Source organism: Natator depressus, chromosome 10, assembly GCF_965152275.1.
Source record: "Natator depressus isolate rNatDep1 chromosome 10, rNatDep2.hap1, whole genome shotgun sequence".
NCBI lineage: Eukaryota > Metazoa > Chordata > Testudines > Cheloniidae > Natator > Natator depressus.
The window spans coordinates 81,815,939-81,835,646 of NC_134243.1; the positions used below are offsets into that span (position 1 = coordinate 81,815,939).

Below are 19,708 nucleotides of genomic sequence, written 5' to 3' on the forward strand. Positions count from 1 at the left end.
TCATATTTCCATTTTCAATATTATATAAACAAAAGTCAAAACCAGTCGATTAGATGAAAACGCCAGTAATGCAGGGTGGTAGGCTTGCAGCATTAAGCAGTCAGAAGCAAGCAGAGTTGCAGATACCAGCCCAGGTCATATGGCCATGCAGCGTTCTATAGCTGAAGATCAACTTTGATATAGTGGATAGACCGAGCCTAATCCTCAATTTTGAATGGCTGTACCCAAAGTTTGAACAGATGAATTCTGGGCTTGCTGAACATGCTGGACACTGATGCAATTATTTTTCCCAGTTTCCTGGTTTAACCAGGTTTAAGCTGATATTTACCAGTGTCCTGTCCTAAACTAGTTGCTAGCTCTAACATCAAATAGCACAACCGGGTAAATAATAATAAATTTAATAATGATCATTCAGATGCAACTGCCAAGAGGTATTTCATTCCCTAATTAGAACAGTAGATTTTTCATATCACAGGGTGAATGTCTTGTGCAGTTTTTATTGAAGTGACCATGTTTTTTGACCAACTCATCTGGAAGATTCCCGCCCCACCCTCCCCCCAAACAATCTCTGTGCAGATAACTTTAAAAACTAAATCCCAGTAGGCATTACTGCCTAGTGCAACCAATTAGAAGGCTGAAAGAATCTCTCTGTTTATCTTATGCTTTGCCTTACACCAGTCTGAATGCATAAGGACCTTTAGTGTTCTGGAGTCTCATCCTAAAAAGAATCTCAGTTGTTACAGTGATAGAACTCCTTTGCTGACTATTTAAATAGCCCTGCAAAGGAGCCTCTCTTGAAAGCCTTTGATAAGGAGGCCTTTCAATGAGGAAGTGAGACCTAATCTGAGCAACAAAATATTAACCCTTACTTAACTAGTTTGAAAACATTCCAAAACACAAAGCCATTTTTCTAGCTCCGTTTTTTGGCATTTTTAGGAGACATACAGGAGAGAAGAGAAGAGCTAAAGCTGTAGGGACAGGGATTGCTACAGCTTCTGGCTAATCCACTGCCCAGATTTTTTGTACACAACTTGATTCTATAAAATTTGGAGAACAGTAGAGGGGTTTTGGGGATGAAGGAGCCCAAGCTCAGATCTGTAGCAGAGAATAAAAATATGTATTGCACCCCCAAAGTGCCACTTATGAAATCTGTGTTCAGAGCTACCCTGGTGGGTAATTCTCTGTTAAAATAGCCTTCAAAAGATAAAGGGAAAAAAACAAGAAGACTGGCCAATAATGTGATCATACAACAAATCTCCCCATCACTGAAAATTTCATTTAATTGGGAGACATCGGCATGCTCCTTAAAGCACTTCTCCCCTCCCCCCTCGGCCCCATTTTAAGAAATCATGCTTTATCTAAGGCTTCAGAATGTGGTGAACTCAGCCAACATTAATTAACACTTCCCCCTCCTCTAAAGCAATCCTGTTTCCTGCAACCTGGCGGTGTGTGCAACTCCTGTTTATGTCAAAACAGAGAGATCAGTACATGCCACTAATAACGTAGGCCGAAATATCACTATCCCTTTTACCTTTGTAGTGTAAAAAAAAGGTTGCTTATGCAAAATAGCTGCCCATGAAGATTTATTTGTTGCAATAAGAATATGATTATTTTCTCATTTTGGAGTTAATGCAACTTGCAAGAGTTTTGAGAATTCTTTAGTACGTGTATTTAAATTGGTTTCATATTTTGGATAGGAAGTCACAGGGTCGCGTTAAGTGACTCATTTAGACATAGTTGGCTCTTTCTCCCCCTATTGTTCATACAGAATGAAATGAAAGAAAGGGCATTCATTTTTCATGAGTTTAAGAAAAGTCCTTCAGTTCTGGTTCTGCCTCAGCTCTTGGGAAAGGAGAATTTCTCTGTCATCAGATCCACAGACTGAAAAATGGATAATCCCTCTTAACCTCTCAAAAGACACAGGCATTTTTTTCCCTTTGTCTACAACTCTCGAAGTCAGACACTTAGGAAGTGTTAGATGTAGGCTACGTAATTGGACTGTGCTTTAGTTCAGGGCGAGCTGTAGAATGGGACTGGTGTCACCTCTGACCTGGTGATGTCATCACTTGTGCTAGATGGGAACAGAGCACTTGCATTCAGAATGAAAACACTATTCTCCTTGGGGTCCGAATGTGTGACATCCTCCCCGCCCATCACTCTGTTATTTCTACGCTGCTGCTGCCAGTGAAGAAGCCATGGTTTAAAGGGGCTGTTTCTTGTAATGTGTAACCCAGCTTAAAAGCAGATTTAGTGATCTCTGTTTACAATGGCACCTCTAGAATGTGTTTCTCTTTAACCATTTGATGGATTAGCCTCTCACAGCTATGAGCTGTCTGCAATTTTACAGCCATAGTTTCTTCTCCAAAATAATCATTTCCAGAAAGGAAAGGATAAAGCTGTGTAAACGCCTATATTACAAAAGAAAATAAAAATGTTACATAGTAAGTTGTGAGGAGCAAGAATGCAGCATGGACTAACAAGAGCCAGATCTTCTACATCGGTATACTGAGCTATAGAACATCATGGCCAAGATTTTCAGAAGTAAACCCCTGAAGCTAGGCTCCTAATTTCATATTTAGAATAACTGGCCTGATTTTCAAAAGTGCTGAGCACCGCTGAGTTGAGCTGAATGTTCAGCTCTTATGAAAATCAGCCCACTAGTTTGGGTGCCTCCGGAATCTAACTTTAGACACCCTGTATTGAAAATCTTGGCCCATGTTTCCATGGGTAAAACTCTCCTGGTTATTATCAGAAATACATTTAATCCACAAAGTCTTCACGAGATTCTGCTGTCTCTCTGTTAAACCTCTCTGAGACACAGAAAATTACCAGGTCTTTGGAAAGTCTTTGATTTCCTTCTCCCAAAATAATTCACATTTTACAGTTCCTTGCAAGAAGTGCACAGTTAGTTGCAAACCACCCTTTTTGCACTTACCAGCAAAGCATTGCGTGTGCTTCCCATGCAGGAAATGGTGCACATCTTAAAGAAGCCAAAAATTGGAATCCAATATGTTCACTGGGATGTAGCTCCTATGAATGTGTTGGGTTTTGGATTCCTGTATGCACACAGGTGCTGGAACTAAGGGTGCTGGGGGTGCCACTGCACCCCCTGGTTTAACGTGGTTTTCATCATATACAGGGTTTGCAGTTTGGTTCAATGGCTCTCAGCATCCCCACTACACAAATTGTTCCAGCCCCCCTGCCTGTATGCAGCATGCAGCCCAAGATGCTTGTAAAAAGCATGAGGGAAGACAGGTCTCTTTATGGCTTAGATTAATGGACTTTCCAGTTTATAAGTCTGGCCAACAAACCCTTGCATGAGGACAGCCACCAAAATAAGAAAAGGAATTAGTATAATAGCATTGTGGCTGTTCCTTTTCCTGCACAAATGTTAAACACATTGCAAGGTAATCTGTGGTAATCAGCTTTTTTTAAAGGGAATTTAGTGCTGACGAATGACTGAACAAGTCAACACTAATGCAAGTTTCCCCACACATCTCTGCTCGGTGTTGTATTTAGGCCACTGAAAATAAATCGGATATTATTATTTGTATTACAGTTAGCAGCTAGAGGTTCAAACCAACACCTGAGCTCCAGTGTGCTGGGTGCTGTATAGACAAGGCATAAGGAACAGATGTAAACACTTTTCAGTCCCTACCGCCTCAAATTCCCTCATCTAGAAAGAGTCCCCCTCAAGGAGACTAGCAACAGGCTCAGAATCAAGGAACAGAATCTAAAGAAATGGAAGTTGTGTCTTTATTTTTCTCCCTATCGCTTCCAGGGCTCTGATGTGACTAGCCCATAAACATGAATTGTATTTATTCTCCATCATCTCAGCCTGCCACAGTCCATGCATGAGATCCTGCCTAAATGCTATGGTGATAGTCCCTTTAGAAATGCACACACAGGGGACTCTGATATCAGTTGTGATGGAAAGTAATCAACAACAAAGGTGTTAAACCATTTTCTTTAATGACAGTCCGCAAGAGAGTCTAGTTTCCTGGTTGCATGCATACAATGTGCACCCTGGCCTCTGCACTATAACCCTGTATTTACACAGCGTTCCTTATCAGATATTGGAATGTAGTAGTTCATTGGGCTTAATCACTATAGGACAAGGACCAAAAACTAAAATGGGGGATAACAGTGCAGGAAGCTTATATCACTTAATTTATACACTTCTTTTTGTAGCTGTGCACGCTCCAAGTATTTTATCTTCTCCCTCTTAATACAGTGACCAAGGACAGAGCTTATTTTAAAAGGTCAGAAAACTATAAAGAGAAGTGCATATTTTCTCTCTCTCAGTTTCACACACAGATATACATTTGCCAAGATGAACAATATCTATATATTCAGCTAAAGAGGCTATCAAAGGCTGGATTAAAGACGGACATAATGGGATGATATTTTGGAGAGGGGGGCAAATTTTCAATGGAGTTCTGCCAATCCGTGTGATCTACAGCCTATCAGATAGAAAGAGCCGACATGGACTTCATCACAGTTAAGCCAACATATTGCCACATGCTTACTTGCTCTCTAATAAATGTATTTTTAAAACAACAGCTGTTACATCTGGAGCATTTCACGAATGCTTGAGTGGAGCTGAGCTATGAGTGGGAATGACAGCAGGCCCCAATCCTGCTGGTGACCCCAACGTGGCAGCTCTGAAGTCAACAGGGCTCCATGGGAGCACAGAGCTCTGCCCACCCAGAGACAATTGCAGGATCAGGACTTTATTCTGTACAAGCTGAAACCCAGAGGAAAAATATCCACAAGTCCTCTCAGTAATGAATCCAACCCATATTGTCTAGTTATAATTCCAATGTAATTAGAATCATAGGACTGGAAGGGACCTCAAGAGGTCATCTAGTCCAGTCCCCTACACTCATGGCAGGACTAAGTATTATCGAGACCATCCCTGACAGGTGTTTGTCCAACTTGCTCTCAAAAACCTCTAGTGATGGAGATTCCACAACCTCCCTAGGCAATTTAAGTCCATTGCTTCTTGTCCTATCCTCAGAGGTTAAGGAGATCATTTTCCCCCCCTCCTCCTTGTAACAACCTTTTATGTACTTGCAAACAGTTGTGTGCCCTGTCAGCCTTCTCTTCTCCAGACTAAGCAAACCCAATTTTTTCCAATTTTCCCTCATAGGAAATGTTTTCTAGACCTTTAATTGTTTTTATTGCTCTTCTCTGGACTTCTGTCTTTCCTTAAATTTGGCACCCAAAACTGGACACAATACTCCAGTTGAGGCCTAATCAGCACAGAGCAGAGTGGAAGATATTGATTCTCATGTCTTGCTTACAACACTCCTGATAATACATCCCAGAATGATGTTTGCTTTTTTTGCAACAGTGTTACACTGTTCACTCATATTTAGCTTGTGATACAGTTATGACCCACAGATCCCTTTCTGCAGTACTCCTTCCTAGGCAGTCATTTCCCATTTTGTATGTGTGCAACTGATTGTTCCTTCCTAAGTGGAGCACTTTGCATTTGTCCTTAGAGAATTTCATCCTATTTACTTCAGACCGTTTGTCCAGTTTGTCCAGATCATTTTTAATTTTAATCCTATCCTCCAAAGCATTTGTAACCACTCCCAACTTGGTATCATCCTCAAACTTTATAAGTGTACTCTGTATGCCATTATCTAAATCATTGATGAAGATATTGAACAGAACCAGACCCAGAACTGATCCCTGTGGGACCCCACTCGATATGTCCTTCCAGCTTGACTGTGAACCACTGATGATTACTCTCTGGGAATGACAGGTTTCAGAGTAACAGCCGTGTTAGTCTGTATTCGCAAAAAGAAAAGGAGTACTTGTGGCACCTTAGAGACTAACCAATTTATTTGAGCATGAGCTTTCATGAGCTACAGCTCACTTCATCCACAGTATGCATCCGATGAAGTGAGCTGTAGCTCACGAAAGCTCATGCTCAAATAAATTGGTTAGTCTTTAAGGTGCCACAAGTACTCCTTTTCTCTCTGGGAATGGTTTTCCAACCCATTATGCATCCACCTTACTGAAGCTCCATCTAGGTTGTATTTTCCCAGTTTGTTTAGGAATAGGTCATGCAAGACAGTATCCAAAGCCAAACTAAAGTAAAAATATACCACATCTACTGCTTCTTAATCATATCTATTCATCTTTGAATTATTTTCTTTAGAGTAACCAAATTTAAACTGTTGAATTCTCCTTGAAAAAAATAAAAAATTAGCTGATTTACCTTGAATATCTTTTAACAATTTAAGAAAAAGCAGTTGGTTTCTAATCTCAGTGGTCCATCAGAGGGAGCAATGCAGTCATGCATTAGGTTGTGCCTTTATAAGAAATATTACAAACATGGGTCCATATCTTGCCATCTTCCTATGGAAAATATAACAGATTTCTGTGGGAGTTCTGCACTCAGAAGAATGTGCCCCGTAATAAACAGGGTAGGTTAGGATTGTTGATTTATTTACTTGTAGCAATTGCTCACCCAGTGCTCTGAGTTTTGTACAGTTCAGTAGGTCAAAGGACCATGCTGAGAATGGTTTCAGAGTAGCAGCCGTGTTAGTCTGTATTCGCAAAAAGAAAAGGAGGACTTGTGGCACCTTAGAGACCAACGAATTTATTGGAGCATAAGCTTTCGTGAGCTACAGCTCACTTCATCGGATGCATTCAGTGGGAAATACAGTGAGGAGATTTATATACACACAGAACATGAAAAAATGAGTGTTATCATAAGTGATCACTCTCCTTACAGTGTGTATGATAACACCCATTTTTTCATGTTCTGTGTGTATATAAATCTCCTCACTGTATTTCCCACTGAATGCATCCGATGAAGTGAGCTGTAGCTCACGAAAGCTTATGCTCCAATAAATTGGTTAGTCTCTAAGGTGCCACTAGTACTCCTTTTCTTCATGCTGAGAATGTGTTCCCTCCTCAGGAAGAAGAAAGGGAAAACTGGAGGAAACGTGAAAGGGATTCAGAGTATTGTAAAAGAGAGAAAATGGCCATGTTAGACATCTGCCAAATGTAAAGGGCCAGTCCCCAGAAAGGCATGCTGGGAAAAAAGTTCCTCTCTAACAGGATAATCCTGGACTAAGGGACTTAGGAGACCAGGAAGTCACCAAGAGAGGAGCTCTGGGGAAAAGCGCTGCATCTGTGTTGCGTCTCTCTGTGATGTAACAATCACAAATGGACTTCCCTGCAACAACCTACATCAACAGCTTAGCATAATTACAGAGGCAAGTTGGTCCATTTGACATCTCACTATTACACTGGCTATCCTAAATTCACCACTTTGGTAACCAAAGATGACAGCCACAGTAGCCATGCACATCACATGGCTAGGACACAACAATCATCCCATTGAACTCTGTTCAGGTGAGCTGGCCTTTCTCAGAATCACAAAGGTTCCCCCTGATTCTCTCATGCACAATCAAGTAGACTGGAAACCCCATCCCACTGCAGTTTGCTTTTACAAGGTGGAGTCTATGTGCATTGAGAGCACTCAGTACCTCTCATCAGATGCTCGTCCTTTGCAGGATTGGACCCCATAGTGAAAACCGAAATTCATTGCGTATGAGCTGTTTTAAAGCTTTGTAATCTGCAATACTCTGAATTCCCAGGGTCACTCACAGATGCATAAAGAACGAGGAGTACTTGTGGCATCTTAGAGACTAACAAATGTATTCGAGCATAAGCTTTCATGGGCTAAAGCCCACTTCATCAGATGCATACAGTGGTTATCATCTGATGAAGTGGGCTTTAGCCCACGAAAGCTTATGCTCAAATAAATTTGTTAGTCTCTAAGGTGCCACAAGTACTCCTTTTCTTTTTGCAGATACAGACTAACACGGCTGCTACTCTGAAACCTGTCATAGATGCATGTTTCCAATTACTGATACGAGCACTTTAGCCAACAGAGTGAAAAAAACGGCTTGTAAATGCTCAACTAGTCAAGCTCTAACAAGGGAATCAGCCTGCTTCCACTGAAGTCAACAGGAGTTTTGACATTAAGCTCAGTGGGAGTAGGATCCAGCCAGTGCATAATTTGTAATGAAAGAGGTGCCAGGGCTCAAGCAATTTTTTTACATTCATAACTGCTGCAGCAAGCCCAGAGGTGCCGGGGCTCAAAACTGCCAGGCCCAGAGGTGCCGGGGCTCTAAACTGCCAAGCCCTGGCACAAATTAAGCACTGGATCCATCTCCAAAACTTTATTAATGGGCTAATCACTGCAGCATAAACACGCTTTTCAGTGCCACAAGAGGGAACACCAAGGGTGGATGTGTTGTGTTAATACCAATGCATCTCACACTGGATACATGACTGAAAAGAGATAGGAAGTTAGTTTTTAAAAACAAAAAAATGTCTTCTGGCTAGAAGTCCCAGTGCTTCTAGACTGACATTCTGAGAGGGGATTGCTTCAGCATTAGAAAAATCCAATCACAACTTTACCATCGCATAGGTGAGAAAATGTGTTACATGAGAGAGAGGGATACAGAGAGAGAGAGGTATATAGGTGTATGTATATAAGTATATATAATTCATTTGTGTACACACAAATACACACACACTAGTAAATACATATATAAAATTTTCTGTGATAAGGTTTGCACAATTAATTTTAATATGGAAATAGAGTCTGGGCAGCTCTATGAGAGGCAGGAGACTGGGATAATACTTTTTAAAGTCAGAACTGGGACTCAGAAAATCACAAAGGCCAGAGGTCAGAAGCTTAATTCTCTGGTTTTGCCAACTCAGCTCAACGCTGAACTTTTCCTTGTTATTACAAAACCTATACCAGGAAGTTTTTCCCCCCTCCAGCATAAAAGTAAATGCCTATGTCTGAATGGCAGCCGTTGAAATGAAATTTAAAGTGACTTTCATGCCAACTTGAAAAAACAAAACAAGTTTTCAGTTCCTAACATGTCAGCACAGCCCTGGCTTTAGCCAGCCCCCCCTCCTCCCCCCCCCGCCTTTTTTTTTAAGCAATTGCTCTAGACTAATGTTTGGAATAAATTTGTAATTTGGGATTTGCATCCAGATCGCTAGTTAGGATTCTAAAGAAATAAACACAAAGATTTAACTGAAAGCAGGGCTAAATCACAGGACGCCCTCTAGAGATCTGGAAAAGTAGATTTTTTTTCCCAGCACAGGAATAAGCATCTTTCTTTCCGTGGCTGTTAAGTAAGGATAACCAACTAGGGGCAGGTTCGTAATGGTCCTTAATTCCTGTGGTTGTTTGTTCCACAGCCTGAGGCCAGACCTTGACAGTGCTCAGTCTGCTGCACAGACCCAGTTTAGCCTGCTGGTAGAAAGCTCCATTTTGCCTGAGGAGCAGAGCTGACAACCACAATCTTCATCATGACAGGTTTCAGAGTAACAGCCGTGTTAGTCTGTATTCGCAAGAAGAAAAGGAGTACTTGTGGCACCTTAGAGACTAACCAATTTATTTGAGCATGAGCTTTCATGAGCTACAGCTCACTTCATCGGATGCAATCTTCATCATGGAGCTTTAGGCTCTTTTAAATATCCTGGGCCCAGGCCATTGATAACCATGAGGATAAGAACCAAAAACTTGACTAACTCTCTATTCTATTGGAAGCCGGTGCAGAGAGCAGAGAACAGGTTTGATGTGCTCACGGTAGCCATTGCTGAGAAGATGCACTTCCATGTTCTTGTACTATTTGGAGTTTCCATAGGGAAGGTGATTTCCTGCCCAGATCTATTGCTTTGCTGTAGTCCAGCCAGGAGGTGACAAAGGTGTGCATAACCAAGGCCAGGTCATAGTCCACCAAGGTGGGATGGAGTCTCCTACCCAACCGTCAGTGTGCTATGCAACAGTCTTTTCACCTTTGTAATCTCTGATGATATAATTAATCTAATCTTCTTGAGGACAAGAGTAGACCCCTTGCAAGTTATCCACTCAGTGTACAGGGACTATAAATGCAATAGAGGTGTCACCACTTGGCTCACACACAAAAATTGAAGCCAAGTGAAAAGTAAGGTAGGCAGGAAAATTATTGTGATAGTGTGTGTAACACGTGGCCAAACACCACCTTCAGGTAAATCATCTGGAATAAATCTTTTTTTGTTGTTGTTCGATAAAAATCACACCTTTGTGGCTAACACATGTGTAAACAGTGGAATATCAAATATGAGTAAGAAGCTGGTGTTACCTCGAACACGGCATTAGGGAGACCATTAATGAAATATTGTGTCCAGTTCTGGGGTCTGCAGTTTAAAAAGGATGCTGACAAATTGGAAAGGGTTAAAAAAAGAGCTACAAGAATGATTAGCGATCACACAGTGGAAGCCTAAAGAAGCTCAAGCTATTTAGCTTAGTAAAGAGAAGTTTAGAAGTGACTGGACTGTAACCTACAAGTACCTACATGGGGAGAAGATTTCTGATAGCAGATGGCTCTTTAACAACAGACATAGGCATAATGAGATCCAGTGGCTGGAAGCAAGAGAAATTCAGACTAGAAACAAGATCCAACATTCTAACAGCGAGGGTAATTAATCATTGGAACCGCTCATCAAGGGATGTGGTAGGATCTCCTTCATTTGAAGTCTCATAAGCAAGACTGGAAGGCTTTCTAAGAGCTGTAGCTTCGCACAGTTAAAAGTTAAGGGCTTGACACAGGAATTAGCTGGTGAAATTATCTGGCCTGTATTATGCAGGAAGTCAGACTATGATCATGATGGTTGTTTCTGGCCTTGAAATTCTATGAATCTATAAATAATTGAAACATTGGAAAAAATACACAGTGCCCAATGGATGTCAATCTCAGTATCCCCTCGACGCTTTAGTGCTCGTTGCCCAGGGCTGCAGTACAAACCTTATGGGAATTCTGGCTAGCTAGAGTGCTGGTCGGCTACAGCACTGGGTATTTTTAAGGCAAGCTGTTTCAACCTCTTTGCGATATTTTTGTTTTTTCGTTTCCACCTATTTAACCTCAGTGCTTAATGAACATTATGGAGAGCTCAAGAACTGTCGTCTTTGCAGCATCCCTACAGAGGACACTTCTTCTTCTCCTTCTCTCTTCTGTTCAGTGTCACTTTCAAAGCGGAAGTTCTGTAAGTACTGAGATTTTAGAGGCAAAACTGAGAAATTCCACAGGAACCTGAAATTCAGCAGGTTTGGGTTAACCTGAGGTCATTCCTCTTGTTGAAGAGTAAATGATTACTGAACCCTGTAGAGGTGAAATGGTTTCACTTGCGTAAGTGACTGAGATAATGGCATAAGATTGTGATTGTGAACTTGTGCATTCAAATGAACAGTTTTAACCAGTTTTATAACCCAGAGGGTCAATGATCTGTTAAGATTTCCATCACACACCTTTACTTTCAAGGGGGTTGCTCCAGGCTGAAATGTGGCAAAAATTTTAGAGGGACAAGGTGGGTGAAGTAATAGCTTCTATTGGACCAGGTTGTGTTGGTGAGAGAGAGACGAGCTTCCAAGCTGACACAGAGCTCTTCCTCAAGTCTGGGAGTCGAAGACCAGGTCTACACTACAAACATATCGGTATCATTGCGTTACTCAGGGGTGTGAAAAACACTTCTCGCCTTAGCTACCACCTCTCGGGCAGCTGGATTAAATACGCAGACAGGAGAGAGTCTCCTGTCAGTTTAGTAGCATCTTCACTAAAGCACTACAGCGGAGCAGCCAGGCCGGGGCAGCTGCAGCACTGTACGTGAAGACAAGCCCTGACTCAGGCCACTTCTAAAAACAAGGTGGAACAGATAGTTTAGCACAAGTAGTTAACACCTATTTCAAGAGACCATTCAAGGTGCATCCGATGAAGTGAGCTGTAGCTCGCGAAAGCTTATGCTCAAATAAATTGGTTAGTCTCTAAGGTGCCACAAGTCCTCCTGTTCTTTTTGCGAATACAGACTAACACGGCTGCTACTCTGAAACCTGTCATTCAAGGGGAAGTGCCCTGTTAACCCCCGTCCAGTCATAGGGAGGAAAAGGGAGGGGCGAAGCAGCTCTGCGGAGCAGGTTTGGGTCACAGATTGTTGTAATTAGCCATCAATCCAGTGTCTCTCTTCAGTCCATAATTTTTAGTGTTTTTGCAAAGTTTTTGTTTTTCCTCAGAGGCTTTGGAGATATTTGGCTTACTTCTCAATAGACCCATGCCCTGCAGCGTCTGGGAGTGGGACACAAACCACTCCAGACACAAGTATGTCTTATGGCCTGACATTGGCAGAGAGCAGCAAACATGCTGAGGGAACCACCTCCCCATGGGGCCTGTACCGTGAAGCTGGCCTGCTGACGCACAGGGATAACTGCTGTGAGGAGGGGAGATAGAACAAGACCCTAATTCCGAGGCAGGGCCATCCTTACCCATACGCAAAGTACGCAGCTGCGTAGGGCACCAGGAAATTTGGGGCAATTTCCTGGTGCCCTGCGCAGCTGCATGCTGCTCCAGCCCCTGCTCCGCCCCACCCCGCCCCTAGTCCACCCCTTCCCCAAAGCCTCCGCCCCAGCCCCGCCTCTTCCCGCCCCCCACTCCACCCCTTCCCCAAAGCCCCCGCCCCTGCTCCACCCCACCCCCAAAGCCCCCGCCCCTGCTCCACCCCACCCTGCCCCCACTCCACCCCTTCCCCAAAGCCCCCGCCCCTGCTCCGCCCCAGCCCTGCCCCCACTCCACCCCTTCCCCAAAGCCCCCGCCCCTGCTCCACCCCAGCCCTGCCCCCACTCCACCCCTTCCCCAAAGCCCCCGCCCCTGCTCCACCCCAGCCCTGCCCCCACTCCACCCCACCCCTTCCCCAAAGCCCCCGCCCCTGCTCCACCTCAGCCCCGCCCCTACTGCCCTGAGCTCTGCAGCAGGGCTGGGCCTGCACTCACCGGCGGTGGGAAGTGCAGCGACCCAGCCCCAGCCGCGCCACCAGTGAGTGCTGGGGGGGTGGTTTCCGCCCTGCCCCCCAAGCCAGCCCTGCCCCCCCACACAGAGTCCTGGCTCCCCCCCACACACACACACCCCATGGGGGGCTGCATAGGGCCCCAGAATAGCTAGGGACGGCCCTGTTCCCAGGGAGCTCATTTTGCAAGCAGTGCTTTCAGAATTCAATGCCTAGTGCCATGGACATGTTTAGGAACGGGAAGCCAATCTCTAATGGCTAGGATTTGAAGTTAGACAAGTTCAGAAGGGAAATAAGGTGGGATTTTTTTTTTAAAACAGTGAGGGTAATTAGCCATTGGACCAACTTACTGAGGGACATGGTGAAGACTCCGTGACTTGAAGCCTTTAACTCCAGGCTGGCTATCTTACTAAAGGATTTGCTGTAGCTCAAGTGGAGGTTAGGCCTTGATGCATAATTTACAGGATGGAATTCTCCGGCCTGTGCTGGGCTGGGGGTCAGACTAGATGGTCAGAATGGTCCTGTCTGGCCGTAAAGTCTGTGAAGCTATAAACAATGAAGAAACACAATGAAGTTACTCCACTTTCTCAAATGTCTGTAGTTCTCTGTGAAAATACCTGATGTCTACTAAAAAAAAACCAACCCATATTGACTATTGAGCCAGTATGAAAGTGTCCCGTGATGGCTTCTGTAGTACCAGTTCTGCTGCATTTACAGTATCTGCCATGATTTTAAATCACTTACCGAACAAACCCGTTAAAGCAATGCTAAGGATCTGCTTTATACCCATTAAACTCAGGCGGAAAAAGGCCAGCTCAGGCACTCTATGGCTCAGGGGCCAGACTATGGGATACAGAATCTCTGGGCAGGTGCCGAATGCCATCACACTCTGACATCTGGTCCTGTAGCGAGGTGCAGGCCACTTCAGGGGACAGGCTAAAAGCAGCCCCTCAGATCCACCAGGACTATAGTGCTAGCCTTTGCATGGTGATTGGAATGGGGGAAGTGGACAGCTCTGGGTATCCTGTAAACCTAGGCAAGAGCCACTCACAACCTGGCCCTTTGCTTATAGAAACCAGATAGGGAGCAGATTTCTCATTAAGATCTTGAGCCAGTTCACACACACACACGGATGTGGAGTTCCTGAAAACCGCAGCCTGGGCTTTCAAACTCACCCCCCCAGCAGCCAATGATTTTAGTACATCTCAGCTTTCAAGGAGTTTGAATGGATTCCGCAACTCTGCTGACTGGGCTGGACATTGTAACCATGCAAAGCAGCCAGCTTCTAGCTAATGGGGGCTCCCTTTAAGTAGATGCCCTGAGGGGAAGGATAGTAGAGGTAGGGTGTTTAAACAGCTTTTCACCAGTGAGCCAGCAAAATGAATTAATGGATAATGACTGGCATTTAGGGGCTTAGTCTATTGTAAACAGGTTTTTCAAGCCCCAAAGAGTTATTGCCAAGCAGGAATAGCTGAGGGAGAGCGAGAGAGAGAGGAAAGATCTCCACTGAAATAGGAAATTCGTTTAAAAAGCAGATTGGCTTTGTTAGTGAGAGGCTGGGAGGCCAAGTGTGGAATCTGAAATGGGCACAACAGTCTCTGCGTTCCACATTGCACAACATTCTTTCCATTAACAACTGAGGATAAAATTCTCTCTCCTGGGAAGCAGGGCATTGGCCTTTCCCTAAACAAAACCTTTTGTCCCTTGAGCTGAGGCAACATGAAGTGATGGTCAATGACCAGTATCCCTCCAATTCAGTACGAAATCGTGATAGTAAATTTAGGATAACAGTGTAAATAACAGTAGATTTGTGTTTAGTAATCAGACCTCTTCTGAGTCTATGAGACTTGTCCAAGTGTTTAATTCTGCAGGATGGAGGGCAGTTACTAGTGGAGTGCCTCAGGGATCAGTCTTGGGACCAATCTCATCTAACATTTTTATTAATTACTGACTTTGGCACAAAAAATGGGCGTGTGCTAATAAAATTTGCAGATGACACAAAGTTGGGAGGTTTTACCAATACGGAGGAGGACTGGAATATCATACAAGAAGATCTGGAGGACCTCGTAAACTGGAGTAATAGAAATGGGATGATATTTAATAATGAAAAGTTATGCATTTAGGGACTAACCAGAAGAATTTTGCTATTTTGGGGGATGTATCAGTTGGAAGTGACAGAGGAGAAAGACCTGGGTGTAGAAACAGGGAAGTATTAGTACCAGTATACAAGGCACCGGTGAGACCTCACCTGGAATAGTGTGTACAATTCTGGTCTCCCTTGGAGTGGGTGGGTGAAGTTCTGTGGCCTGTGATGTGCAGGAGGTCAGACTAGATGATCATGATGGTCTCTTCTGACCTTAAAGTCGTGAATCTATAAGAGGGTGTTGCCCAAGAGTGGACAATACAGAGAGTGAATTAGCAGATTTCCACCACCACACATCAGTTCTATACCTTGGGAAGGATCTAAATTGTCCTTTTAAGAAGGAGTCCATTTACTTTAGTAATTCCTATAGATTACAGGGGGAAGTCGACCTAGACAGAGGTGCTGTGATTTAATGGTGTTTAAAGTAGCCATGTACATGGGCGGAACGTGACTCCCGAATTTGGGGAGGCTGGGTGCGAGCGCCGGAAGCTCCCTAGAAGTGGGGCAGCCCACTGGTGCCTGAACTGTGGCACTGCCCCCTGCTCAGCCTCCTCCCTTGAGGCCCTGCCCACACTCTACCCCCATTCCACCCCAGACCCTCTTGGCCCCCTCCCCTAAGTCCCCTGCCGCTCGCACTTCTCTGCCCCCTCCCTTGAGGCCCCCTCCACCTGCCGCTCCTCAGCGGGTGGGGGAGCCTCAGGGGAGGGGGCAGAGAGCTGTGAGCAGCAGGTGGGGGGATCCTTGTGGGAAGAGACAGAGCAAGGGGGGGCATCAGGGGGGAAGAGGTGGAGCGGAGGCGGGAAGAGCAGCAGCGTGGGCAGGGCCATGAGGGAAAGGGACAAGCAGGAGTGGAAAACCAGGGCACTGAGCCATTTGAGCTTTGCCCATTGCTAGTTAAAATTTCATGACAGCTTGGAATATTTCAGCTGAACGAGAGGAGCATTAATCTGGTGAGTATGACAAACTCACAGGTGACCTTGCTCACTGAGCTGATTGATTCCTGTGCAGCATAAATCTAATGTTCCCATTGAGACAGGCAGAGTGTTAGCATAAAAACTCAAGAGGGGACAGTGTTTGCGTTTATTAACAGCTGACCCGTGACTCAAACAAGATTTGGGGCACACTGATGGTTTTAAATTCGTGTTTGAAGATGGGAGGATTAGAGGAAGATCATAGTTAGACCAGCAGGGTTTTGTGACTATATTGTCAAGGAATGCTACTGTGATGCGGTAATCCATAATGGACAGTATCTTAAACCAAGGCCAAAAAGCTGATGTTATTCTGATTAAAAGCCATCCAGTTAGTTCATGGTGCTCTTGTAAGAATGTAAAAGAACTCAACACTCCTATGAAAATTATGTGCCATACAGACTCCGGGGATGGAGCATTCATACCCAGAAGTCACCTGGAAGCATTCCTCTGAATTCCAATAGTAAGGTGAATGACTGGCATCCACAATGCTGCACTGTGCCACATACTTATGATCCGATTGACCGTTATCATATAATTCACTGATTTGGAAATAAAGATAGAACAGTTAAGGGACAGACTCAGGCAGATAAAATCATTGGTACAGACCTGCCATGAGTCCCACTAATAATAATAATTTGCATTTATATAGCACTTAAGACTTCAAAGCCATTTCCAGACATTAACTGATTACCGGTAATCTCTGCAAGGAGCTGAATGACATCCACTCCAACTGACTTCAGTGGGAATTGCAGCAGTACATGTCTGATTAAAGAGCCTGCTGTGAAATTGACATATGACAAAACTTAGCCACCCCAGTGCCTTTTAGAGTCCCAAAGACAGGCAGCCTTATCCCATGAAGTCGCTGTGGGGGAGGATTCTGTCTCTTTGATGTTAGCACAGAGCCCCGCCCCCATCTATGCAAATTTTGCTACTCAAGCTTTGTGGCCCCATGACTGATAAATAATGAATAAATACAATTATTCTAATTGCTTGATTTTGCTAAGGTGATGTCACAGGCCTTATCTGCGATGGGTGAGTTTCCATTGGCACTTAGATTAGATGGGAACAAATCTGAACATTCAGCCCTAAGGGAAAGAGGACTCCACTTTCCAGGGCTGCGCTGGTCTTTGTTCCTATATTTACTTTACTGTCAGCCAAATACAGACTTTTGCATCAAATCTTGTATTCAGGGTAACATGATTTGTGTCTCTTCATTTTTTCTCCTTCAGCCTTCATCTGTGAGCGGGACCGCCTCACGTTCAGTTTTTGTCAAACCCTAAGGATTCTGGGAAGATGCCATCTTCCAACTGTCAACGTGCAGTGCTGCCGAACCTGCCGCCAGCATGGTCACAGTGCTCGGGATCGTGGGAATGAACGTGTCTCCAGGAGGTGAAACCATTTAGGTAGAAGGACCCTTTATGGGGAGGGGAAAAACAGAGCTGTAGAAGTTTCAAGAGAACATACATTATGCAGTGAACAAAAGGAACTCCTTAAAACTAGGTTTTGCCACATGGTCTGTTCAAATAGCAATGCAGAATGTAGCTACAAGTTCCTCCACTGGGGATTTTGTACGGTGCTCTTTAAAAACACAGGGAAGATTTTTTTTTAAAAAAACTACACTACATGGTGCTCAAATGATCAGTCTGAGAAACAGAGCCTAGCTCTCACTAGACAGCACTCAAAGTCCTGCTAGTTACCATGGAGAAATGTATTGTTTCCGAGCAAGTAGCTGAAAACAGATACAATTTTCCGTATCTCGTGTCATGCCTAATGTTAGACAATATACAAGAGAACATTTTAGGAAACAAACTTAAAACAGAATAGCAAACATTTTTGGGAGATCTCTCTAAAAGACGCATGGTGCTGTCATTTGACATTTTCAGCTTTTGGTTGGTGTTGGCAGGCCAGCACAAAACTCTGACCAAGTGACTTTTTATTATTATTAATTATTATTATTATTTTTATTATTATGTATAAGTGAGCATCTATGATTCCAAACAGTGTAGCTTTTGCCTTTTTCTTTTTTTTCTTGAGGGACTCAAAGCTGGCAACCTACTTTTGTAATTTACTGAAGAATGTTTACAAATTGAAGTTAGCTCTACATAATTTAAGAAACTGAGACAGATCAAAGTGAGCAAGGAAGCAAAATACCTGCACTAGTCATTATCACCAAGAGTATTAGGCTTGCAGATCCTCCAGTATGTCTGAGTATTCCTCGCCCTTTTAATGCTGCTGCTGGTTTTCTGTGTAAAAGTGAGGGTACATCTGAGCATGTTTTGATGGAGGGTAAAGGGGTGAGGACATCAACACATGAATGAAGAGACAAATTTATGTTGGAGGAAAAATTACATTGTCCCCGGCATATATTTGTAAAGAGTCCAGAATACTATCCTAGTCTAAGTCATGAACAATGTATTAGAACTGCATCTACTGCTATTTTACCTTCTCCACATTATTCCTCTGGAAGGCACAAATGACAAATTGGATTGTTAATGGCATAACTGGATTTCTGCATGTGATTACAACACTTTGTATAAGTTTGGTGGTTAATTAAGATTTTGTCTTTGTTTCTACAAATTTAAAAATCTTCTTTCTGCTTATATAGCTTTATTTTCGTTAAAGTTAGTTGATTCTTTTATCTAGACTGTCCAATATTGTACAAGGAAATGGTACATAATTATCAAGGCAGGCATTGTTCTTATCTGTCCGGGGTCCAATAGTGACTGTATGTTAATCCCTCAGTGTATTAGGAAGGACATATTATATTGGTCCCTGGAAGAAGGTCCAAAACATTCATTTGTATGTTACTCTTCAAAAAAGACCAAATAATTGTAGACAGTGAATAAAATCCTACTTGCACTGAAATAAATGGGATTTTGCCATTGATTTTAATTGAAGTAGGAGTGAGCCCAGTGTCAGTTAAATGACGTTTGTGCAATACAATTGTACCGTTCAGAATAAGTGAAGCTTTTCTAGTGCCACCCTGATTTGTACTGTGTGAAGTCATTTTCAGTACAATTGCCAAGATGACAAGGGGAATTCCTGTGTATAATGTGTGTGTAAACTGCAGCCCATCACTTTACCACCTGTATTTTGTTTCTTTCCAAGCTGATGTAAATTTTTTATATTTAAAGAGATTGTGTACGGTCTTGTTTTATTTCCCAGCAATCGTGCCGTCCTGTGCAACATTTTGTTGTATTCATCAGGGCTCTAAGATTTTACTGAGAAATAGTTTCTAAGTTTGTTGTTTTTTTAAATGGCTGTAGCTCACAAGTGTGTTAAATTAAACTGTTACAAAAGGAAATTTAATGTTTGCAGATTTCTCTGTTCTCTCTGTTCAAATAATTTTTCATTAAAATCCCATAGAGAAAATTTATACACCATGAAGGCGCTGGTTGCCTGACAACCTTCCTCTTATATCTGTAGCAGAAACCAACAATCAGGATGCTTCAGAAAATACCTGGAGGCTGCTGCTGGAAATTATTATTAATGTTGTGATATCAAATATAAAGCATGTAGATATATGCAGATTTGGGGTAAAAATGTGAAAGGACCTAGGTGGCTTAGGACTCTTTTTGACTTCAAAGTCACTCAGGTGCTTTTGCAGATTTTACCCCTGTGCCAGACAGGTTATTTTCAATGACAGTCCAAATTTCAAAGTGGCCCAGGGTATCCAAAACACAGATGACTAAAGTTTGGCAAATTTGCTAATTTTGACACTTTGACGAAC

At 43.2% G+C, this 19,708-nt stretch overlaps 1 protein-coding gene across 1 annotated transcript in view; it reads left to right on the forward strand.

Annotated features, from left to right (window-relative positions):
• ADAMTS7 (ADAM metallopeptidase with thrombospondin type 1 motif 7) overlaps window positions 1-19,273 on the forward strand; it is a 142,044-nt gene extending 122,771 nt beyond the window's left edge. The window contains exon 24 of the mRNA XM_074966661.1: window positions 17,208-19,273. Coding sequence (XP_074822762.1) covers window positions 17,208-17,371 — 164 coding nt within the window. The 3' untranslated portion in view covers window positions 17,372-19,273. The remainder of the gene's footprint in view (window positions 1-17,207) is intronic.
• Window positions 19,274-19,708: the final 435 nt, after the last annotated feature.